The sequence below is a fragment of the Moschus berezovskii genome, chromosome 25, assembly GCF_049115385.1.
Source record: "Moschus berezovskii isolate FMDL1 chromosome 25, NW_MosBer_1.0, whole genome shotgun sequence".
Classification (NCBI taxonomy): Eukaryota; Metazoa; Chordata; class Mammalia; order Artiodactyla; family Moschidae; genus Moschus; species Moschus berezovskii.
This window is the reverse complement of record NC_142484.1, coordinates 12,868,319-12,888,996: the sequence shown is the minus strand read 5'-3', so window position 1 is coordinate 12,888,996 and position 20,678 is coordinate 12,868,319. Positions and strand designations below refer to the sequence as shown.

The 20,678-nt window shown below is 38.8% G+C and overlaps 1 protein-coding gene across 6 annotated transcripts in view; it reads right to left on the bottom strand.

The window, feature by feature from the left end:
* The window catches only part of ZBTB44 (zinc finger and BTB domain containing 44), a 60,123-nt gene that overhangs the window by 25,923 nt on the left and 13,522 nt on the right, over positions 1-20,678 (bottom strand). For 4 of the 6 annotated variants that reach the window (XM_088832212.1, XM_055415853.2, XM_055415854.2 and 1 more), the window contains exon 2: positions 549-1,622. The exons of the other annotated variants lie outside the window; for them this stretch is intronic. In XM_088832212.1, coding sequence (XP_088688338.1) covers positions 549-1,566 — 1,018 coding nt within the window. In that variant the 5' untranslated portion in view covers positions 1,567-1,622. The remainder of the gene's footprint in view (positions 1-548; positions 1,623-20,678) is intronic. 6 annotated transcript variants of the gene reach the window in all.

Here is a 20,678-nt window from a genome sequence, read left to right as displayed (position 1 = left end):
TCCCTTGCTTAGGTAACTCCTACTTATTATGTAAGATCCAGCTCAAACATGCAGTGTTAACTTGATCCTTCCTGTGTGAACCTGTAACACTGTTTATACCTCTAGCCTAGTTTTAAGTGTTGACTTACTCATCTGCTTTCTCAATTAACGGTGTTAACTCCTCGGATGCAAGCACTGTCTTTTTCACCATATATCCCCCCAAGTTTGGCACATGGTAAGTTTTTAATAATTAATTTTAATAAAAAATAAAACACTAATTGCATTTTTTAAAACTGGTATTTTTTGTACTGAAAGTAATTCCCAATTCACGGTATATGAACTGTGCCATAATATATGTATCCCATCAGATACTGTAACTACTTTCTTTCTACTCATATGTAACTTACTAAAAAAAATGGTAGGATTGATAGCATCTAAAAAATCCCAGTTACCATGGTTTATTCTTCTTACTATTTCCTATAGGATACAGCACAAAACTTATCCAGTAAGCACTTAACAATGCCTGCCCATACTTGATAGCATCATGGAGAACACAGAAGACACGGTACCTATGGAGGAAGACTGCGGACTGATCAGAAGGTCCTCCTGCACTTGCTCACTTCCTGGCACTGTCTGCTGATCACTCAGTGAACTCTGAGATGCACTGACAGGCTGGGATGCTTCCTCATGGGCCTCCTCGTCACTTAACCTTTCCACTTTGACCCGGACATCTTCCTCGGCACCGAGAGGCAAGGTAGTTTTTGTGCTCTCACAAGTCACATAATCAGTCATTCTTCTCCCTGTCTCAGACGGGCCAGGTAATTCTAAAGTCCGGGTATTTTCTGCTTGCTTAACCTTATCAGGCTGATTCCTTCGATCAATTCCAAAAGGAAAAGTCCAGGGAAAAGCTAGAGAAGAGTCAACTGGTTGATTTCGATTTTCTGAATAGGAAGTTGAAGAATTCAACACCTGGGGAGAACTTGTTTGTGTGCTACACTTCACAGGACTTTCAGGAGACATAACAATGTAGCTTTTGCGCTTTCTCCGTGATTCTCGGCAGACGGGGATGGTTCTTTCTACCACACTGCACTCTGAAGACACTGGAGAAATGCTTCCATCTCGAGACGTAAAATTGCAGTTAGAGTTATTTTCTTGTCCAGCATCCAGACCCTTTTCTGGTTGGCTGTTGGGTGTATTCCATAAAATGCTTGATTTCATGAACTCTGAGCAGGTGCTAGCAACACTGAACATTTGCATATAGCTGGCTGCAGCCAGAACATCGATGATATTTTCTGTGTTAATTGACAGAGTGGCTGTGTACGCATACTCTAAAAGGGGTATAAAGCCAGTCACTGTAACATGATGCAAATCCAACACATTCTTGTTCTCATCCTCTGCTTGGCCTACAAGTTTGGTGCGAAAGAAATCACTGCAAGCTGCTAGTACCACCTTATGTGCCCGGAAGATTTTGTCCTGGACACGAATAGTGATATCACAAAAGTGTCCATCATTTCGAAGCATATTTAGCTTTCCAAGCATTTCCTGGCTGTGGGAAGAGGAGCTATGAGTAAATGTTTTCACACCCATCTTTCCCTTCCTCTTCTATAGATGCTCTTCAAGGATGCAAATGAATCAGAAATGTCCTAAAAGATACATAAAATATGCATTAATTAATGGTTCAGTAGCTGAAATACAAGGTGATTGAGATTGTTTTCATGAGGCCACCATGCTACACAGAAAGGTGAAAGATGGCCATGGGAAAGTCCAAGGTAAGAAACATGTTAAAATATACCCCCAGTGCCTGCTCCCTGAAGCATCCTACCAGAGCAGTCTGTGTGCTCGTGTCACACGCATAGCTTACACCAGACGAGTCCCTGTAACTGCCACTGCTTGCAAACCACATGCCAGGTACTGTTCAAATACGTCACATTTCATTATTTGGTTGTCATGATGTCTCTACCAATAGGTACATTTTATTGCTGTTGAAGAAAAAAGGGCTAACTACCTTGAAGAAGTCAAAGTTGTTACGTTGCAGACCCAGGGTTCAAATCCAGGCAGGCTGGCCCCAGAATCTGCACCCTAAACCTCAATGCTTTATCCTGCCTCTTGTAGGATATAAGGTGAGTAAGTACAAGTGGCCAAGAGTCTAGGTCTTAGAATGTAACAGGTCTGCATTCCTCCTTCAACAATTCCTCCAAAGTTGTTACAAGAACTCAATGCAACACATGCAGCACATGCTTAAGCACGGTATGTGGCACTTTGTGAACGCACAACAGGAGGAAAGGGACTGCTTTTTATATTAATAACACAACAAAACCACCTTTCTGGAAGGAAATTTATAAAACAATTGTTTAAAATCAGACACTTGATTGGGTTTTTCCTTAAAAAAAAAAAAAAAAAAAAGAGAGACTGATTTGCCTTTATCAGATTTTATATTTACTAAAAATTTAAAAAACTGACATTCTTAAATACTTTTAATTTCTCAAATCTAATAATACTTTTAAATACTAGTTCTTATAGTACTTTCTCCTTAAACTGCTTTTACATCCTCTGTGTGAAGTCAGGGAGGCTTATATAGCCCCTTGATAAAGGTAAGAAAGCTAATGCTTAGGGAAGTTAAGTGACTAACAAATGATAACCTAAGCTAAGATCTAGGTCTTTTTACTGTTTGATCACAGTACTTTTCCAAAATGAAAACACACAGCTATTATTTTATCTAAGACAAATAACCTTAAAAAAAAAAAAGTACTAAAATAAATAACAAAACAAAGCATATTCAGGGAAATACTTTTTGTAAGCCATCTCTAGATAAAGAAGTTTCAAATACCTCAAAATCAGAGCTACCAGTTTAAAAAAAGTGATGCTTAAAAGTTGATGAATATTTAACTGACCTGGGAAAATGTGTGGTTCTGAGCATTAAATAATGCACAATCACTAAATACAGTGAACACTCGATAGTAGTCGCTATGTATTTAGTGAAAAATGTCATCAAGAGTACACAGACAATAACCATGTTTGTGAAATAGATACTTATATGTATGTATTTGTACACACAGACACACACACAGAGCAAGAGAACGTAAGATCTTAACTAGAGATTCATGGCTTCACTAAGGGGCCATGATCTTCTTGAAACTGTACACAGAAAGATGTCTGCATGTATAGATGGTAGCTTCTTCATATTTATGCAAAACAAATGGGTATTTATTCTTTTTCACACTAAACATTTCTTTTTTCTTTTAAAAAGAACCGTAATAGGGCTTGGGGCTTCCCAGGTGGCTCAGTGGTAAAGAAACCACCTGCCAATGAAGAAGACCTGGGTTTGACCCCTGGGTAGGGAAGATCCCCTGGAGGAGGACATGGCAACCGACTCCAGGATTCTTGCCTGGGAAATTCCATGGACAGAGGTGCATGGCAGGCTACACTCTATGGGGTAGAAAGTTGGATGCATCTGAGCATGCACACACATACTAGGGCTTCAGTTTCTCCTGGTTTGGACCCCAAAAGTCATGCAGAGTAGGCCTTTTTCTTTCCCCTTGAAAAAGCTTTCAAAAACTGAAGATGGCAGTCACGTTTCTTTGCTAAGGTTTTCTTCTATAAGCTAAACATCCCTTGTCCCTCTAAGTGCCTCTTAAAATTTAATTAATAGCCTTGCTCTGCTCAACAATCTCCACTTTCCATATTCCCTTAAGACTGGTTCAAAGAGTTGCATACAATATGACAGGTATGGCAGAATTATAACTTGAGCATAACTTTACTATCTTTACCTTCCTTATCTCGGCACAAATAAGACTAAACTGGGTATTGGGATGGTGAAGCCATACTACTGATTTTGTTTACACTAATGAAAACTTAATAACCGCCTTATTAGATGTGAGGAACTTTATTATGTAAGAGAGGAACACAATTACAAGTAAAACACTGTCTTTTACCTCATTAAACTTAGAGTCTTTATGAAAATGACATACGTGCTTAAGACTACACAGCTAGTGCTGCTGCTGCTAAGTTGCATCAGTCGTGTCCGACTCTGTGCGATCCCATAGATGGCAGTCCACCAGGCTCCCCGTCCCTGGAATTCTCCAGGCAAGAACACCGGAGTGGGTTGCCATTTCCTTCTCCAATGCATGAAAGTGAAAAGTGAAAGGGAAGTCACTCAGTCATGTCCGACTCTTAGTGACCCCATGGACTGTAGCCCACCAGGCTCCTCCATCCATGGGATTTTCCAGGCAAGAGTACTGGAGTGGGGTGCCACTGCCTTCTCCGCAGCTAGTGCTACATGAAAGCAAATCATGCAATATTTAATTCTGAGTGTGCAAGGCAGAAGAGGAATCACAGAGGGCAGGGCCTCATGAAAGAACTCCGCAGGTAATAAAGCAAACAGGTACACCGAGCTCTCGTGGGACCTCACACGATCTCAGTGAGTGCTCACCATCCTGACATGCCTCGGGTGCACTGTACCGACCAACTGTTGTTAATGGCACTGTAAAGTGAAGTTGCTCAGTCGTGTCCGACTCTTTGTGACCCCACGGACTGTAGCCTATCAGGCTCCTCTGTCCACGGGACTTTCCAGGCAAGAATACTGGAGTGGGTTGCCACTTCCTTCTCCAGATCTTCCCGACCCAGGGATTGAATCCAGGTCTCCCTCATTGTAGGCAGATGCTTTACTGTCTGAGCCACCAGGGAAGTTATTCTAAATGTGAGGATGCAGAGGTCAACGTCAGTTCAAACATTAATCCACTACATAAACAACCCCTTGAATGTTCTTTGTAGGTAAATGTACATGTGAAGGGGAAAAAAAAATTTAAAAAGGCATTCTAATGATTTCCAACTGAATAGATATAAATAATCCACTGAATATTCTAATATAAGAAGACAAAATGATCAATCTAAGAATCTTCTTGGTCTGATAACAATAAATGGCATAAAGCCTTGTGCCAAGACAGCCAGGTAAGGCCACTGAAACAATTAACTTAACCACATCAGAGGTAACAGTTCAAACATAAACCTGCTCCACTCTACTTTCCCAAAGACAAGTAATCATAAGACACCAGGCAGCTAGGATTGATCTAACCAAAGTATCATTCAACACACTTGTTGATTTCTCTCTCATAGGAATGAGGTGAAGAGGGAAAAAAAATGGGAAGGTTTTACATCAAGTTTTTTGTCCATCTGCTACACCCCAGAAACTGGCTTCTTTAAAAGCCCAGCCACCAAGAGCACTTAGTTTGATGGATCACACGGTTCGGGCAGGAGTGTGCCTTCAAGCAAGTGACACCCATAATCCAGGGACCATCTGCATGAACAAAGGTGTGAAGCAAGAAATTAAATAGTGTATTTGGAGAACAAGTGCAAGGGGATGTTGAAAACATCTCAATCGCAATTTGGGTGGAGGTTCCAAACAGCAGATACTACCATTTCAAAGTGAGGTGCAAGGCAACCTATTCAAGGAGGTAAAGAGTTAAACATCAGAAAAGGATTCCTGCCGAGAGAGATCAGTGTGTTAAAGAGTTCCAATCCCTTTTCCACTCCCGTCTACTCCCCTGTAAGGGAAGGGGGTTGAGGCAACTAAAACCTTTGTTTTAGGTCTATGGAAAATGTGTAACACCTGAAACAAACCTAAAGGATACAAGTCTGATTTACACTCTGGCCAAGACTAGGAAGTATGCTTACCACCTCCCAATAGTAAATAAAAGCAATACCTGGAGTGGCAAGGATCCTCTGGAGCCCCAACCCTGGGTGCACGCCCTGTTCTGCTGTGTGTCACTGTGGGACCTTAGGCAAGTCACCAGACTGCACCTTCATTTCTTCAGCACTGAGACAGGGTAAGACAACCTACCTCAGAGAGTTCTGAGGATTAACTGGCCTGATACATGTGAAGTGCTTTTATCGGTTCGGTTCGGTTCAGTTCCATCGCTCAGTCGTGTCCGACTCTTTGCGACCCCATGGACTGTAGCCTAACCAGGCTTCTCCATCCATGGGATTCTCCAGGCAAGAATACTGGAGTGGGTTACCGTTTCCTTCTCCAGGGGATCTTCCCGACCCAGGGATCGAACCCGGGTCTCCCGCATTGGAGGCAGACGCTTTAACCTCTGAGCCACCAGGGAAGCCCTACTCAGCATGAAATAAATGCTACAGAACACCAGTCCTGGTGCTGCTGCTACTGTTATTAGAAACCTTTCTTCTTACTTAATCCTGTGCCTCTCCCAATCCTGGATGGGCCAGAAACCACAGTCACCAAATAAGGAAGAGCGGAAAAGGCAGAGGGGAAAACAGAAAGAAAAAGGAAGCCAAACAAATCTCTTTCCACTGCAGACCTGTAGTAGGCTTGAGGTGGGCAAATAAGAAAACTTTTAATTCTGAATTGTTTATTAGTTCTTGAAAATAATGTTTCTATTCCCTAAAAGTGACTAGAAAAGTTATTAAGACTTGCCCTTCAAGGAACTGGAGGGAGTACTAACCCTACAGAACAAATTTATATGTATGGTGGAAGACAAAAATAAAATAAATTCTAAGTATCTTCTGTAAATCATGTTTGTACAACGTAATGGTTAAACACATATGGTACACAGCATAGTAAAGATGGAGGTATGGGATGGGAGGAAGATGAAGATTAGACTGGGAAATGCCAGATATAATTTTGTTCCCCTCCTATATTCTCATTAAACCCGATCAAGGACAGAAAAGAAAGTTTCTTATGTTTCTGCGTTTAAGGTGCCTCCAACAGGGATATCCAGGTGGAATTTACATGCGAAAATGTCTGTACTCGTTGACTGTGTTTAGTAGAGATGCAAAACTAGGACCTTTAGATACGACCCAGCAACTCCCACCCGCCGAATACAGAAACATATAGAGCAGAGTAGTATAATTCATAATATTCAAAAAGTGAAAACAATCCAAATATCCATCACGATAAATAGACAAATAAAATGTGGTATATTTATACAATGGAATATTATTTCACAACAAAGAAATTAAGTACTGATACATGCTACAACATGGATAAAATCTGAAAACATGCCAAGTGAAAAGGCCAGTTACAAAGGGCCACATATTGTATGATTCCATTTATAGGCAATGTTCCAAACAGGCAAATCTATAGAGACAGAAAATAAATGTGAGTGGTTGCCTAGGGTGGGGGCGGGGAGCGGTGAGGGAAATTTGGGTTTAACAGCTAAGGGATTCAGGGATTTTTTTTAGATAACAGAAAGTGGTCTAAAATTGATTGTGGTGACTGATAAACGAATTAGCAAATACAATAAAAGCCACTGAACTGTACACTTTAAATGGGTGAATATGTAGGGTATGGTATACTAATTTTAAAATCTATACCTAGAGATTTAAGATGTTCAACACACCTAAACAAGATAAATTCAAATAAGTCCATGTTCAGATACAAACTGTTGGAAACAAAAAGACAAAGGGAAAAATCTTAAAAGCAAGAACAGAATGACTCCCTACTTATAAGGGGAAAACAATTCAAATAATGGGAGTACTTCTCATCAGAAACCATGAGGTAAGAAGGAAGTGACACAACACTTTCTAAGTACCCAGAGAACAGCCAACCAAGAACACTGCAGCCAACAAAAATACCCTTCAGGAAGAAAGAGAAAATCAACGCATTCTCATGTGAAAGAAAACTAGAGAATCGGCTGTCGTCAGCAGATTCACCCACAAAGAATAAGTTCAGATTGCTCTTGAAAGGAAGAATAATGAAAAGTAAAAACATATAGCTGAGTCTTTGAACTGTGCAAGTCCACTCATACGTGGGTGTTTTTCCAATAGTGAATACTACAATACTACCTGGTCTGCGGTTGGCTGAACTTGAAGATGCAGAACCCTGGATACAGAGGAAACGTCAGATTCGAAGGGCTGACTATAACTCACATGCAGATTATCCGCTCTGCAGAGAGTCAGCTCGGTGCCCCAAACTGCCGCTGTGTTCAAGGGGTATAGTCGTCCCTCTTCCTCTGACTTTTCTAAATCACGTTTCACATAATGAAGCAAAAACTATCCTAATGCTCAAAGTATGTAAAGTAAATATTTAAGACAATTATAAACAGGGGAGTGTAACTTCAAAAAGAGCTAAGCCTTCACTCAGACTGATATTGATTGACATCAGTGGACTGTGATAAGTTATTTATGTATATATAATACCTAGAGCAGATTCAAAATAAGATATAAAAAGACATGCCCTCAAAACTCCAAGGATAGATCAAAATGAAATATCCAAAAAGGTTCAAAGAGCCACAGGAAGGCAGGAAAATAACAGAAACAAAGAACAGAGGGGACAAATAAAAACAAAAATAAAATGGTCTACTTAAGTCTCAACATATCAATAATTTCCTTGAATGCACATAGTCCAAATAAAACCAACTAGAAGACAAAGATTGGTAAGATGGATATTTTGAAAACATGAGCCAACTACATGCTATTCCTAAGACACTCATTTCAAAATAATGATATAAGGAGGTTTAAAGTATTATAAAAGGATGAAAAAAATACAGAATTATACTGTCCAAGGAAGGAGCTGCCAGTCACATGTGATAATTTTAATTTAAATCAATTAAACTAGATTAAATTGAAAATTCAGCTCCTCAATCTCACTAGACACATTTAAAATAATATGTAAAAAAGCACTTTACTAATTACTGAATTAGTAATGTGCACATATCACTTTATTTAAAAAAAAGTTTGCCAAAACTCTATTATAAATGAAAACACCCACATTCTCAGTTATTTAACTAATAGCAGTTAATAAAGGTTTTTCTATATTGTGGCAAAATAAAATTTGTCATTTTAAAGTGTACAGTACAGGGCCTTAAGGACATTCACACTGTTGTGCAACCATCACCAGTATGTCCAGAACTTTTCATCATTCTGAAATGAAACTCAGTATTCATCAAACAATAACTCCTCATTACTCATCCTCCACTCTCTACCAGACTCACAGTCAACCTTCTAATTCTCTCTCTATGAATTTTCATACTCTAGGTACATCATGTAAGTGGAAGCATCAAATAGTTGTCCTTTTGCAACTGGCTTATTTCATTTAGCACAAAGTCTTCATCCACTCTGTAGCATGTACCAGAATTCCCCTCCTTTTTAAAGACTGTATAATATCCCATTGTATATTTTATTTACATATTCATCTGTTGATGAAGATCTGTGTTGTTTTTTTATCCTCTACTTAACTAATGGAAAGCAGGATTTATTTACAAATTCAAAGAATCTCCAGGTAGAGATCAATCTTAGAGGTCATCTAGTTCCACAGCTTTCTAACACTTAAATCATTCTATATAAACTATCACAATTATAAAATTCTGTATCATCTTAAGAGTGGCTACCACTTTAAGCTGTTCACATTTCTCTTTTCCAAGTTGGAAACTACCACCAGTATTTTAATTTAGCCATGGCACATATGACAGAGGATATTCACATGTATGATACACCTCCATGGGCAAGGGCAGATTTTAAAGAAACTGTGCTCAATACATGTTAACATAAAATTTGCCATTCTAACCATTTTTAATTGTCAGTTCAGTGGCATAAAGTACATTTGCACTGCTGTGTAGATAGCACCATTATCTATTTTTAAAATTTTGTCATTGACAAGGATTTTGACAACACTCAAAAGAAACTGCAGAGAACAAAAGCATCACAGACTTTACTTTGGCATGATAGTCCCAAAAGAATCTTACGAAGTGTGTAAGAAATAAGCTCATCATTTAATATCAAGAAACTTCATTTTATATAAAGAAAATATGTTCAATTTCATTTTTAAAAATTGAGATTTAATAAGAAGGAACCTTGATTTTGTGATTCTCTACTCCACAGGCAATATTAAAAAGGCAGTACATAGGTAGGTAAAATTTACAGAATTACACTGTATGTTACTACACATTTTTTCACTGAATCATTCTTGCTTATAGGCAATATGGACATGTAATTGACACCTAGCTGACTCATCTTTTTCATTAAAAATTTATTCATGGATAGAATAAAATAGAAGTAACTGTGATAATCACAAACACATGAATAATTCACAATTGCCACAACTGTTAGTGGTACTGTACATCAGTAGTGGTTCTATACAATAGCTCTAGCTTTAACTCACAACTGATTAAGAGCAATCACAAACCCTCTGGTAAATAGATAACCAGTGCAAGTTCGATGCATGAAGCAGGGCACTCAAAGCCAGTCTACGGGACAACCCAGAGGGATAGGGTGCAGAGGGAGGTGGGTTCACGACGGGGGGACACATGCACACGCGTGGCTGATACATGTTGATGTATGGCAAAAACCACCATACATTTGCATAATTACTGTAAAGTAATTAGCCTCCAATTAAACAACAACAACAAAAACCTCTGGTAAGACCCAGTGAAGACTCCTGACTCAAACTGGTCAAGAACAGGAATTCCTACAGTAACTCCGGACATCACCAGTATTTGAAGATACAGACAGCTATGGAAAAACATTGCACTTTTATACAGTCAATACTATATTGCTGCTACTGCTAAGTCACTTCAGTCGTGTCCGACTCTGTGTGACCCCATAGACGGAAGCCCACTGGGCTCCCCCTTCCCTGGGATTCTCCAGGCAAGAACACTGGAGTGGGTTGCCATTTCCTTCTCCCAATACTATATTAAGTGTCTCCAAAGGAACCATATGCCAGACTGTGAGGTATGTCTCTGAACTCACAGTTTTCATTCTCTTACTCCACAGATACTACTTTTCATGGCTTGATCATCATCTTAGAGCTTAAAGAGATAATGGAGGAATAGACGGAGAAGTGGCATGCTGTCCCCCCTCTACGGGGAAAAACTCTCAGAAAATAGAATGGAGGGACTTGAATTTTAAAGCTGAAAGAGGGTTATGGTTTAAAAAGTTTAGTTCAACAGACATTATCAGGTGCTAAATATAAACACTATGCTAAAAAGCCCAGAAAGGTTAACCAGTCACAACTCAATGGAAGACAGGAGTGGAGCCTCAGATTACTTGATTCTTGGAGTCTACAGTTTTGTACAAAAATCACAGTTAAAAATAGGACCTGCAGCCAGTGCTCCTAAATTACAAGTACTCTTTCCATTGATTTGATAATAGTATAATAATAACTGTTTCCATACAGGAACAAGTGGAAACAGCTTGGGATAGGAAAAGGTTGCTGCTGCTGCTGCTAAGTCGCTTCAGTTGTGACTGACTCTGTGTGACCCCAGAGACGGCAGCCCACCAGGCTCCCCCATCCCTGGGATTCTCCAGACAAGAACACTGGAGTGGGTTGCCATTTCCTTCTCCAATGCGTGAAACTGAAGTCGCCCAGTCATGTCCGACTCTTAGTGACCCCATGGACTGCAGCCCACCAGGCTCCTCCGTCCATGGGATTCTCCAGGCAAGAGTACTGGAGTGGGGTGCCATTGCCTTCTCCGAGGAAAAGGTTAGGACTCATTAAATACCTTTTTAAATTGTCAGATTTAGTTAGGCAAATTCTGTAACAAAATGATGTTTGAAATAAAACTGCTGTTGGACTAGAATTTCAAAAGCTGAGTTTAGTCTTTGCTGCAAAATAACCCATGGGGTTGCAAGGAGTTGGTCACGACTGAGCGACTGAACTGAACTCAACTGAACTGAACTAAAAAGGGAAAGGTGACTGTGAAAATACCAAACATTAGCCTATTATGATTATGTGACTGCCCCCCAAAAATATGTTTATAGTTACAGCTCTTCAATCTATATAGAAATATACAATAAAGTCTTTTAAAAAGAACCTCTTAATTTGAATTTTCTTAGAAACTATTATCTCACATCTCCCCAATGAGCAATATATATCATACATCATAACTCAATTGCTATTAAGGTTTTACATTCTAGATATATGTAATAGATAGATACTTCTAGTATCCACGTCCCTTTGAATGATAAACTGCTATAAGGATAAATACATTAAGTCTTTTGACACAGTATAATGCACTAATTAAAAGTAAAGTCTTTTCACATTGCCCAAGTCCGATAAGACATCTCCACCTCATGTATAACTAAGCATTCTTTATTTTACTATACCCAATTCGGTATCAATTAATAAATTAATGTTGCCTAGAAACAGCTTATATAGTAGGAAAAGCATTGCTTTGTACTTCAGACAAATCTGGCTATTTGTTGTTGCTATTGTTTTATAACCTGTTTATTATTCAAGAATAGTTAATTTATAAAACTGTATTAGTTTCAAGGGTAGAGCACAGTGATTCAGGGTTTTTTGTTTTGCAGATTATATTCCATTCTAGGTTATTACAAGGTTTTGGGCACAATTCCCTGTTATATATACAGCAAATCCTTGTTGCTTATCTGTTTTATGTGTAGCAGTTTGTATCTGTTACAATCTCAAATTTCTAATTTGTCCCCCTATCTCTCTCCTGTGGTAACCATAAGCTTGTTCTCTATGTCTGTGAGTCCACTTCGGTGTCTTTTTTTTTTTTGGCTGTGTTAAATGGCTTGTGGGATCTCAGCTCCCTGACCAGGGGTCCAGGAACTGAATCTATGCCTCCTGCAGTAAGAAGCTCAGAATCCTAACTGTTGGACCTCCAGGGAATTTTCTTAAAATTAAAAAACTGCTTTATTTTTACAAAATTTTAAAGGTCACTTTCCATTTAAAGTTATTACAAAATATTGGCTATATACCCCATGTTGTAAAATACATACTTGAGTCTGTTTTATAGCCAATAGCTTGTACCTCTGACTCACCGCACCTATATATTGCCCACCCCAACTGGTGATCACTATTCTGTTCTCTGGATCTGTGAGTCTGCTTCTTTTTATGTTATAGTCATTAGTTTTTTTTTTTAATATTCCACACATAAGCAGTATCATATAGTATTTATCTTCCTCTACAAACCTGGATCTTAATCATGTCTGTATCACTGAATTTACTGGATGCCCTTAAACTAGTTAAATGTGGCAGGAGTCAAGCAAGATAAAACAAGTACATGGGAAGCGCCCAGTGCCTAGCACATAGCATATACAGAAGAATGCCATACAGCACTGAGTGATGAATCTTTGTTGACAGGTCTCTATCACCTTTGGCTCAATTTATCTCAAATCTCTAACCCCAGCACCCTTCCTGAACTCCAATTCTGGGCCTCTTATGATGAGCTAGTGCATGTATGCTCAGTCACGTAGTTGTGTCCAACTCTTTGTGACCCCATGGATTGTAGCCCACCAGGCTCCTCTGTATGATCAGCGAGAATGCTAGACAATTCCATCTGAATATGTCTGCAATCTTTCAAATTCAATGCCTGAAACTGAACCCAAATTCTTCTCAGCTGACACCCCACTATAGGATTTCTAACTGCTAATGATACTTTTAATTAACCATTCACCCAGAGCTTAAAATCTAGTACTTATTTTTTATTCACCATCTCCTCTCAAAATCTGGAAATTTTCCCTTAGCTACTCCCCCCTTCATAGGCAAATTCAGAAAAATTATAAATGTTTTTAAATTCCTTAACATTTAATGTTAAATCAGGAGATGGCCAGAAATTTTTAGACAAGAACCTAATAATAGAAAAGGCTGAACAGACTGCTTTTCTGAGCCAGGCCACAGACATGGTTTGTGTATTCAAATTTGCACATCAAAGAGTAGTAAAATCCATTTGTCACATAAGGTAATCATAAGTTCCAATTGCAACATAGACATAATAGGTCTATTTAGGTAAAAGATAACCAAGAAAACATTAAAATTCTTATCTGGCTAAAAGGAATAGAGTTTGCTTCAGAGCTTCAGGGGTTGCTGCTGCTGCTAAGTAGCTTCAGTCGTGTCCGACTCTGTGAGACCCCAATGACTGCAGCCCACCAGGCTCCTCCATCCATGGGATTTTCCAGGCAAGAGTACTGGAGTGGGGTGCCATTGCTTCAGGGGTTAGGGTGATTAAAAAAAAAAAAGGCACACAAAATTCAGTTAGGTGTTTTCATCTCTGGACTTAAGGCTTAGAATTGTGGCGGGTCACCTCGGAACCATAACGAGAGTTAAGGATGGCAAAGCAAAAAGTTGAGAACTGAGGCTCTTGATGATGTTGCTGAATTGCAGAGTAATTAACTCTGAAGCTGCCTTACTCTAGAATTTTTTTCTGAAATAGTGTTTTAACTCATTCCATTAAAAGTTTTCTGATCCACAAAATACCACATAGAGACCTCCCATAGGTACTTCAACAGGTCCAAACGAATTAATCATCACTTCTTCAAATGTACTCTTCCTTTTCAAATTCTCTGGCCCAAGACACCATCATTCCAAAAAGCAGAAAACCTGGGTGTCATCTTTGACTTCTACAGTAGTCTAAAAAAAGTCACTTCCTCAGATATGTCCATGTACTAATCCCTTGAATTTGCAAATGGTTTTTATGGAGGACTTTGCAGGTGGGATGAAGTATCCCAACATAGGGAGACATCTTTGGATATCCAAGTGGCCCCTAGGTACAATCTTTAGCATCCTTCTAACACTGATATCAGAAGGTGATGGGAAGACAGGCATAAACTGGAGTGATGAGGCTGCAAGTCATAGAATGCATACAGCCACCAGAAACTAGAAGAGGCAAGGAATGGATTTCCCACCTTGACCAGTCTTTGGAGAAAGACTGTACCTGCCAACATCTTGATTTCAATTCAATGATACCAATCATGAATTTCTAGACTCCAGAATTGTGAAGGGATGAGTTTGCTCTTTAAAGCCATCCAGGTTGTGATAATTTATTACAAGAGCCACAGGAAACTAATACAACTTCTGTTCTTCACTTTTCCTCCAAACGCAGACTTGGTCACTAAGACCTATATCAAATCAATCCTTTCTGTTTTGGCCACTGCCCTGGGCTACTTAACATCCTGATTGTTCTCCCTGCCTTTAGTCTCACCAATGTTGAGTTAATCCTTCACCACTGTTCAAATTGTTTAAAATACAATCACTTTAGTCTAGCAATTACCTCATGCTTTAGCTATCACCCAGAACAATTTTTAACAGCACTGGATTCTTCTCAGCATTTGCATTTATATCATTTGATATCAACTGATTTCAATATATAAAATACTTGAGATAAGGCAGACTATTTTTTATCAGTTTATTTTTAATTGGAGGATAACTGCTTTACAATAATGTGTTGGTCTCAGCCATACACCAACATCAATCAGTCACAGGTATACACGTCCTCTCCCTCTTGAATCTTCCACTTCCCTCCCACCCCTTTGGGCTGTCACAGAGCACCAGGTTTGAGATCCCTGCATCATACAGCAAATTCTCACTAGCTCTCTGTTTTACTTATGGCAATGTGTATGTTTCAATGCTATTCGTTCAAATCGTCCTACCCTCTCCTTCCACCACTGTGTCTACAAGTATGTTTTCTATGTTGGCATCTCCACTGCTGCCCTGCAAATAGGTTCATCAGTATCATCTTCCTAGATTCCATATATATGTTAATATGTGGTATTTTTCTCTTTCTGACTTACTTTACTCTGTATAATAGGTTCTAAGTTCATCCAACTCATAAGAACGGACTCAAATGCAATCCTTTTTATGGCTGAGTAATATTCCATTGTACATATGTACCACAGCTTTTTTATCCATTCATCTGCTGATGGACATCTAGGTTGCTTCCATTTCCTAGCTATTGTAAATAGTGCTGCAATGAACAGCGAGGTATGTGTGTCTTTTTCGATTATGATTTCCTCAGTGTATATGCTCAGAAGTGCGACTGTTGGGTCATATTCCTCGTTTCTTAAGGAATCTCCATACTGTTTTTCATAGTGGTTGTATCAATTTACATTCCCACCAACAGCGCAAGAGGATTCCCACCCTCTCCAGCGTTTATTGTTGTAGACTTTTCGATGATGACCATTCTGACTGGTGTAAGGTGATACCATGGTAGCTTTGATTAGCATTTCTCTAATAATGAGTGATGTTAAGCATCTTTTCATGTGTTTTTTAGCTGTGTCTAAGTCTTCTTTGGAGAAATGTCTATTTAGGTATTCTAAGGCGGACTATTATCTCACCATTCATTATACTGGTGAGGAAATTGACGCTCAGAGAATAAATGACTTGTCCAAGGTCATAAGGTTAGTAAACAGCAATTGACATCCCAATGCTACCATTTCTCACTAATACCTCATATTCTCTCCGCTCTGCTATGGTTTTAGATGTTTTCTTTGCTCCAAACTGATTTTTGAACCATTCTCTGAACATACTACACATTCTCTTCACTTTCCATCTCTGGTCTCATTTTGGAATTCCCTTATTGTTCTCAATAAGTCAAATACTACTCTACTATGTTCTCTCTTCTACTCTGGATATCAGCAATACCTGCCACTTGCATGCCACTTTTCAGATTACACCGTGTTTTAAAACTTATTTTCTTTGGATCTTAAAAAAATCTGATGAAGGACTTCCCTGATAGTCCAGTGGCTAAGACTCCAAGCTCCCAATGTAGGGGCCTGGGTTTGGTTCCTGGTCAGAGAATTGATGCTACCTGCCAAAGCTAAGAATTTGCATGCTGCAAATAGAAGATCCCACATGCTGCAACTAAGACCTGGTACAGCTAAATAAAAAAATTAAACAATCTTCTGAAGTAGATGAGGAAATTCTTCAAAGATCAAGGAAAATAAAGATCAGAGAAAATAAGTGGCCTAACAGAGCCTAAAAATCACACACTCTGACTTTAATTCTCTCCTCATTTTACTATTAAACTATGTTGCCTTTCCTCCCCTGAACTCCTATAGCATTTTCTGTCTTGACCAATGATCTGGCATGTGACATCACAGCAATTTAGGTTTACCAGATATATGTCCTATCTCTCCAAGGATAATTTCAGTATGCATTTAGAATCAGTGATACCCATGTTCTTTAAAAATAATTTTATAAATGTTTGCAGTATAAGTAATGTAAAACCAAACATATTTAAAGTGTACAATTGTCAGAGGAAGCACACTGACTGAAACTGCCCACCCTGGCCAGGCGCCATAGTAACCGTTTGTGTGAGTTATTTTATCACAAGAGGTCCTAATCCTAGTAAGGAACATGGAACTAATAAATCACCACCAACCGGAAGAGTTCAGGAAAGGTCAAAAGGAGACACCATGTGTCTAACCACCTCCCAGGATAATGCTCAGTGGCATCCATCTTGGCTGAGCACTGGGTACACCAGCAAGAATCCTGAGTCAGAACGAACCCTATTGCTCTCCGCCTGGGAGCCCCTTCCCAATAAATCTCTTGCTTTGCCAGCACGTGTGTCTTCTCGGACAATTCATTTCCAAGTGTTAGACAAGAGCCCACTCTTGGGCACTGGAAGGGGTCCCTCTTCCTGCAACACAATCAGGTCAGTCTTCACACAGATATCATCAGGATATCAAGATAAGGAACACTTCCATGACTCCTGTAATTTTCTTTGTGCCTCTTCACAATCTGTCCCACCAGCCTCTCACCTCCACCGCTCATTTGCTTTTCATTTTAGATTAGGTGCATTTTCTAGAATTATATAGATTCATCTGGCTTCTTTCACTGAATATAATTATTGTGAGATTCATCTATGTTGTTAGGCTCCAGAATTTTTGTTATTTTTTGTTTTCTGCTGAATACTACTCCATTGTATGCAATTACCACAGTCTGGTTATCACCTAACAGAGAACAAACTCTGAGTTGTTCCCAGTCTGGGGCTAAGTTGCTATGAGTCTTCATGGAAACATACCAGCAGTTTCTCAATCATTTCTGTCTACACCATTAACATGTGCTATACCCTTATCAATAACATTGCTTACTATAGTGAAGTGGTTCTCAACTGGGCATTTCTTTATGGCCACAAAAGGATCACTGCTCTTTTAATCAGTATTTTATGTATCACAGGTAGTCAATTAGTGTCTTCAGATCTTGCTTTCCTACAGATCCATATGCTACTTGCGGGAAAACATTGAGCCTGTGTATATTCTATAACTTCCTAACACAGACGGGGGGGCATTTTAAAAAATGTTGAATAAATGTGATTTATGGTGCTTACTTTTGGAATAAGTACATTCTTTTATGTTCACTCATATTATTAATAAAAGTACAATTATAAATGACAGCAAAATAAAGTTTCAGACAAAATACCTAAAATATATATTTTAAGGAGTTTAACATACAAATATTTTAAAGTATAAAATTACAATTTTACATAAAATTAAAATACAAATTTCTCCACTGATCTCCAGTAGCATATTGGGCACCTACTGACCTGGGGGTTCACATTTCAGTGCAAGTTGGTTTTAGAAAAGGCAGAGGAACCAGAAATCAAACTGCCAACACTCGCTGGATCATCGAAAAAGCAAGAGAGTTCAGAAAAACATCTATTTCTGCTTTACTGACTATGCCAAAGCCTTTGACTGTGTGGATCACATAAACTGTGGAAAATTCTTCGAGAGATGGAAATACCAGACCACCTGACCTGCCTCTTGAGAAACCCGTATGCAGGTCAGGAAGCAACAGTTAGAATTGCACATGGAACAACAGACTGGACCCAAATAGGAAAAGGAGTACATCAAGGCTGTATATTGTCACCCTGCTTATATAACTTATATGCAGAGTACATCATGAGCAACGCTGGGCTGGAAGAAGCACAAGCTGGAATCAAGATTGCGGGGACAAATATCAATAACCTCAGATATGCAGATGACACTACGCTTATGGCAGAAAGTGAAGAAGAACTAAAAAGCCTGTTGATGAAAGTGAAAGAGGAGAGTGAAAAAGTTGGCTTGAAGCTCAACATTCAGAAAACTAAGATCATGGCATCTGGTCCTGTCACTTCATGGCAAATAGATGGGGAAACAGTGGAAACAGTGTCAGACTTTATTTTTGGGGGCTCCAAAATCACTGCAGATGGGGATTGCAGCCATGATATTAAAGTTGCTTACTCCTTGGAAGGAAAGTTATGACCAACCTGGACAGCATATTAAAAAGCAGAGACTTTACTTTGTCATCAAAGGTCCGTCTAGTCAAGGCTATGGTTTTTCCAGTGGTCATGTATGGATGTGAGAGTTGGGAGTATAAAGAAAGCTATCACCGAAGAATTGATGCTTTCGAACTGTGGTGTTGGAGGAGACCCTTGAGATTCCCTTGGACTGCAAGGAGATCCAACCAGTCCATCCTAAAAGAGATCAGTCCTAGGTGTTCATTGGAAGGATTGATGTTGAAGCTGAAACTCCAAATCTTTGGCCACCTGATGCAAAGAGCTGACTCATTTGAAAAGACCCTGGTGCTGGGAAAAATTGAGGGCAGGAGAAGGGGACAACAGAAAATGAGATGGTTGGATGTCATCACCGACTCAATGGACATGAGTTGGGTTAAACTCCGGGAGTTGATGATGGACAGGGAAGCCTGGCGTGCTGTAGTTCATGGGGTCGCAAAGAGTTGGACACGACTGAGCGACTGAACTGAACTGAAAATACAAATATTTTACAGAAAACTTGTCAATATACATGGTTTAAGCAAGGATGGAAGAAAAAAGTTCATGCTCAAATTACACAGAAATGTGAGTGAAATAGTGAAAATTACAACTCACCAAATTCCTTATCCAGAAAGTTATTGTTAAAATGTTTTTCACTATCATTTCCTTTAGAATCAAGTGTTTTGGACAAATGCTACAGTGCCTCATACTTTAAATTTTGTTCTAAGAAAAACTGTCACTATGTTGTCAATCTAACCAAAAACAAATATCTGTATTTTTCCATGAAAGCAATCACACCTTTTTTTTTGAATGGAGTACTAAACTTTTTCACATGAGTACTCATATTTGAGAGCATGAACACTAATAAAAGTGCATGTGATCTTTATCTGACAACAGTTTAACCCTCAAAGGTCTTCCTTAAGTCTTTATTGATTTTTTTTTTTACAAAGAATTCCAAATGAATTACTGTATCTGAGTTATAAAAAAAGTCACTTTAACATTTATAACTAGCCACTTTTTAATCAAGTAAATCAAGTAAAAGTTTTAATTATGTTACTACATGAATAAGTTCTTTCTAGTTCAGCACTCTGAGAAAAAGAATGAGATTTACCTGGAGTTAAAGCAACAAATCAATAAAACCAGTAACATTATTAGAATCTCCTCTCATTGCTGGTAACCAGAGCTGTGCTTATTATTAATTTCGACAACCAGGGAAAATACATTAATATACACTGAGTAACTCCCACCAAGTGTCTTTATCTCACCATGGTCACAATTCTCAGGAAAGAATTTTTAAGATCCAGTTAAAAGGAGGAAATAGAAAGTTAACTTGTCCACATTTCTATAAGTAATAAAACCAGGATTTGAAGAAAGATCTGTCTGACTAAAAAACACAAACTCAGTACCTTCTCCCCAACTTACAAGTTGCCATTTACAAGAATTCAACCACAGTATTTAATACCAGCAATTAACATCAAATCATTTTTACTAAAAAGAAAGCCTGAAGAAAGGGTATATCTTATTCAGTCTCTTGGATCCTTACATAAGCAAGTCAAATTTAAGTCACTTTTATAGTCAATTAGCATTTAAAGAGCTCTGTATTTCCCTGAAGAGTTTTTAAGTGTTCATACCAAGTACTCATGTCTCCTAGTCTGTATGCTTTAAAGTATGTACACAAGTATAGTGACTTTACCTAAAACACTTTTGCACTGTTGTCTTATGAAGTGTATCCCCTAAAAAATATTTTGAAATGCT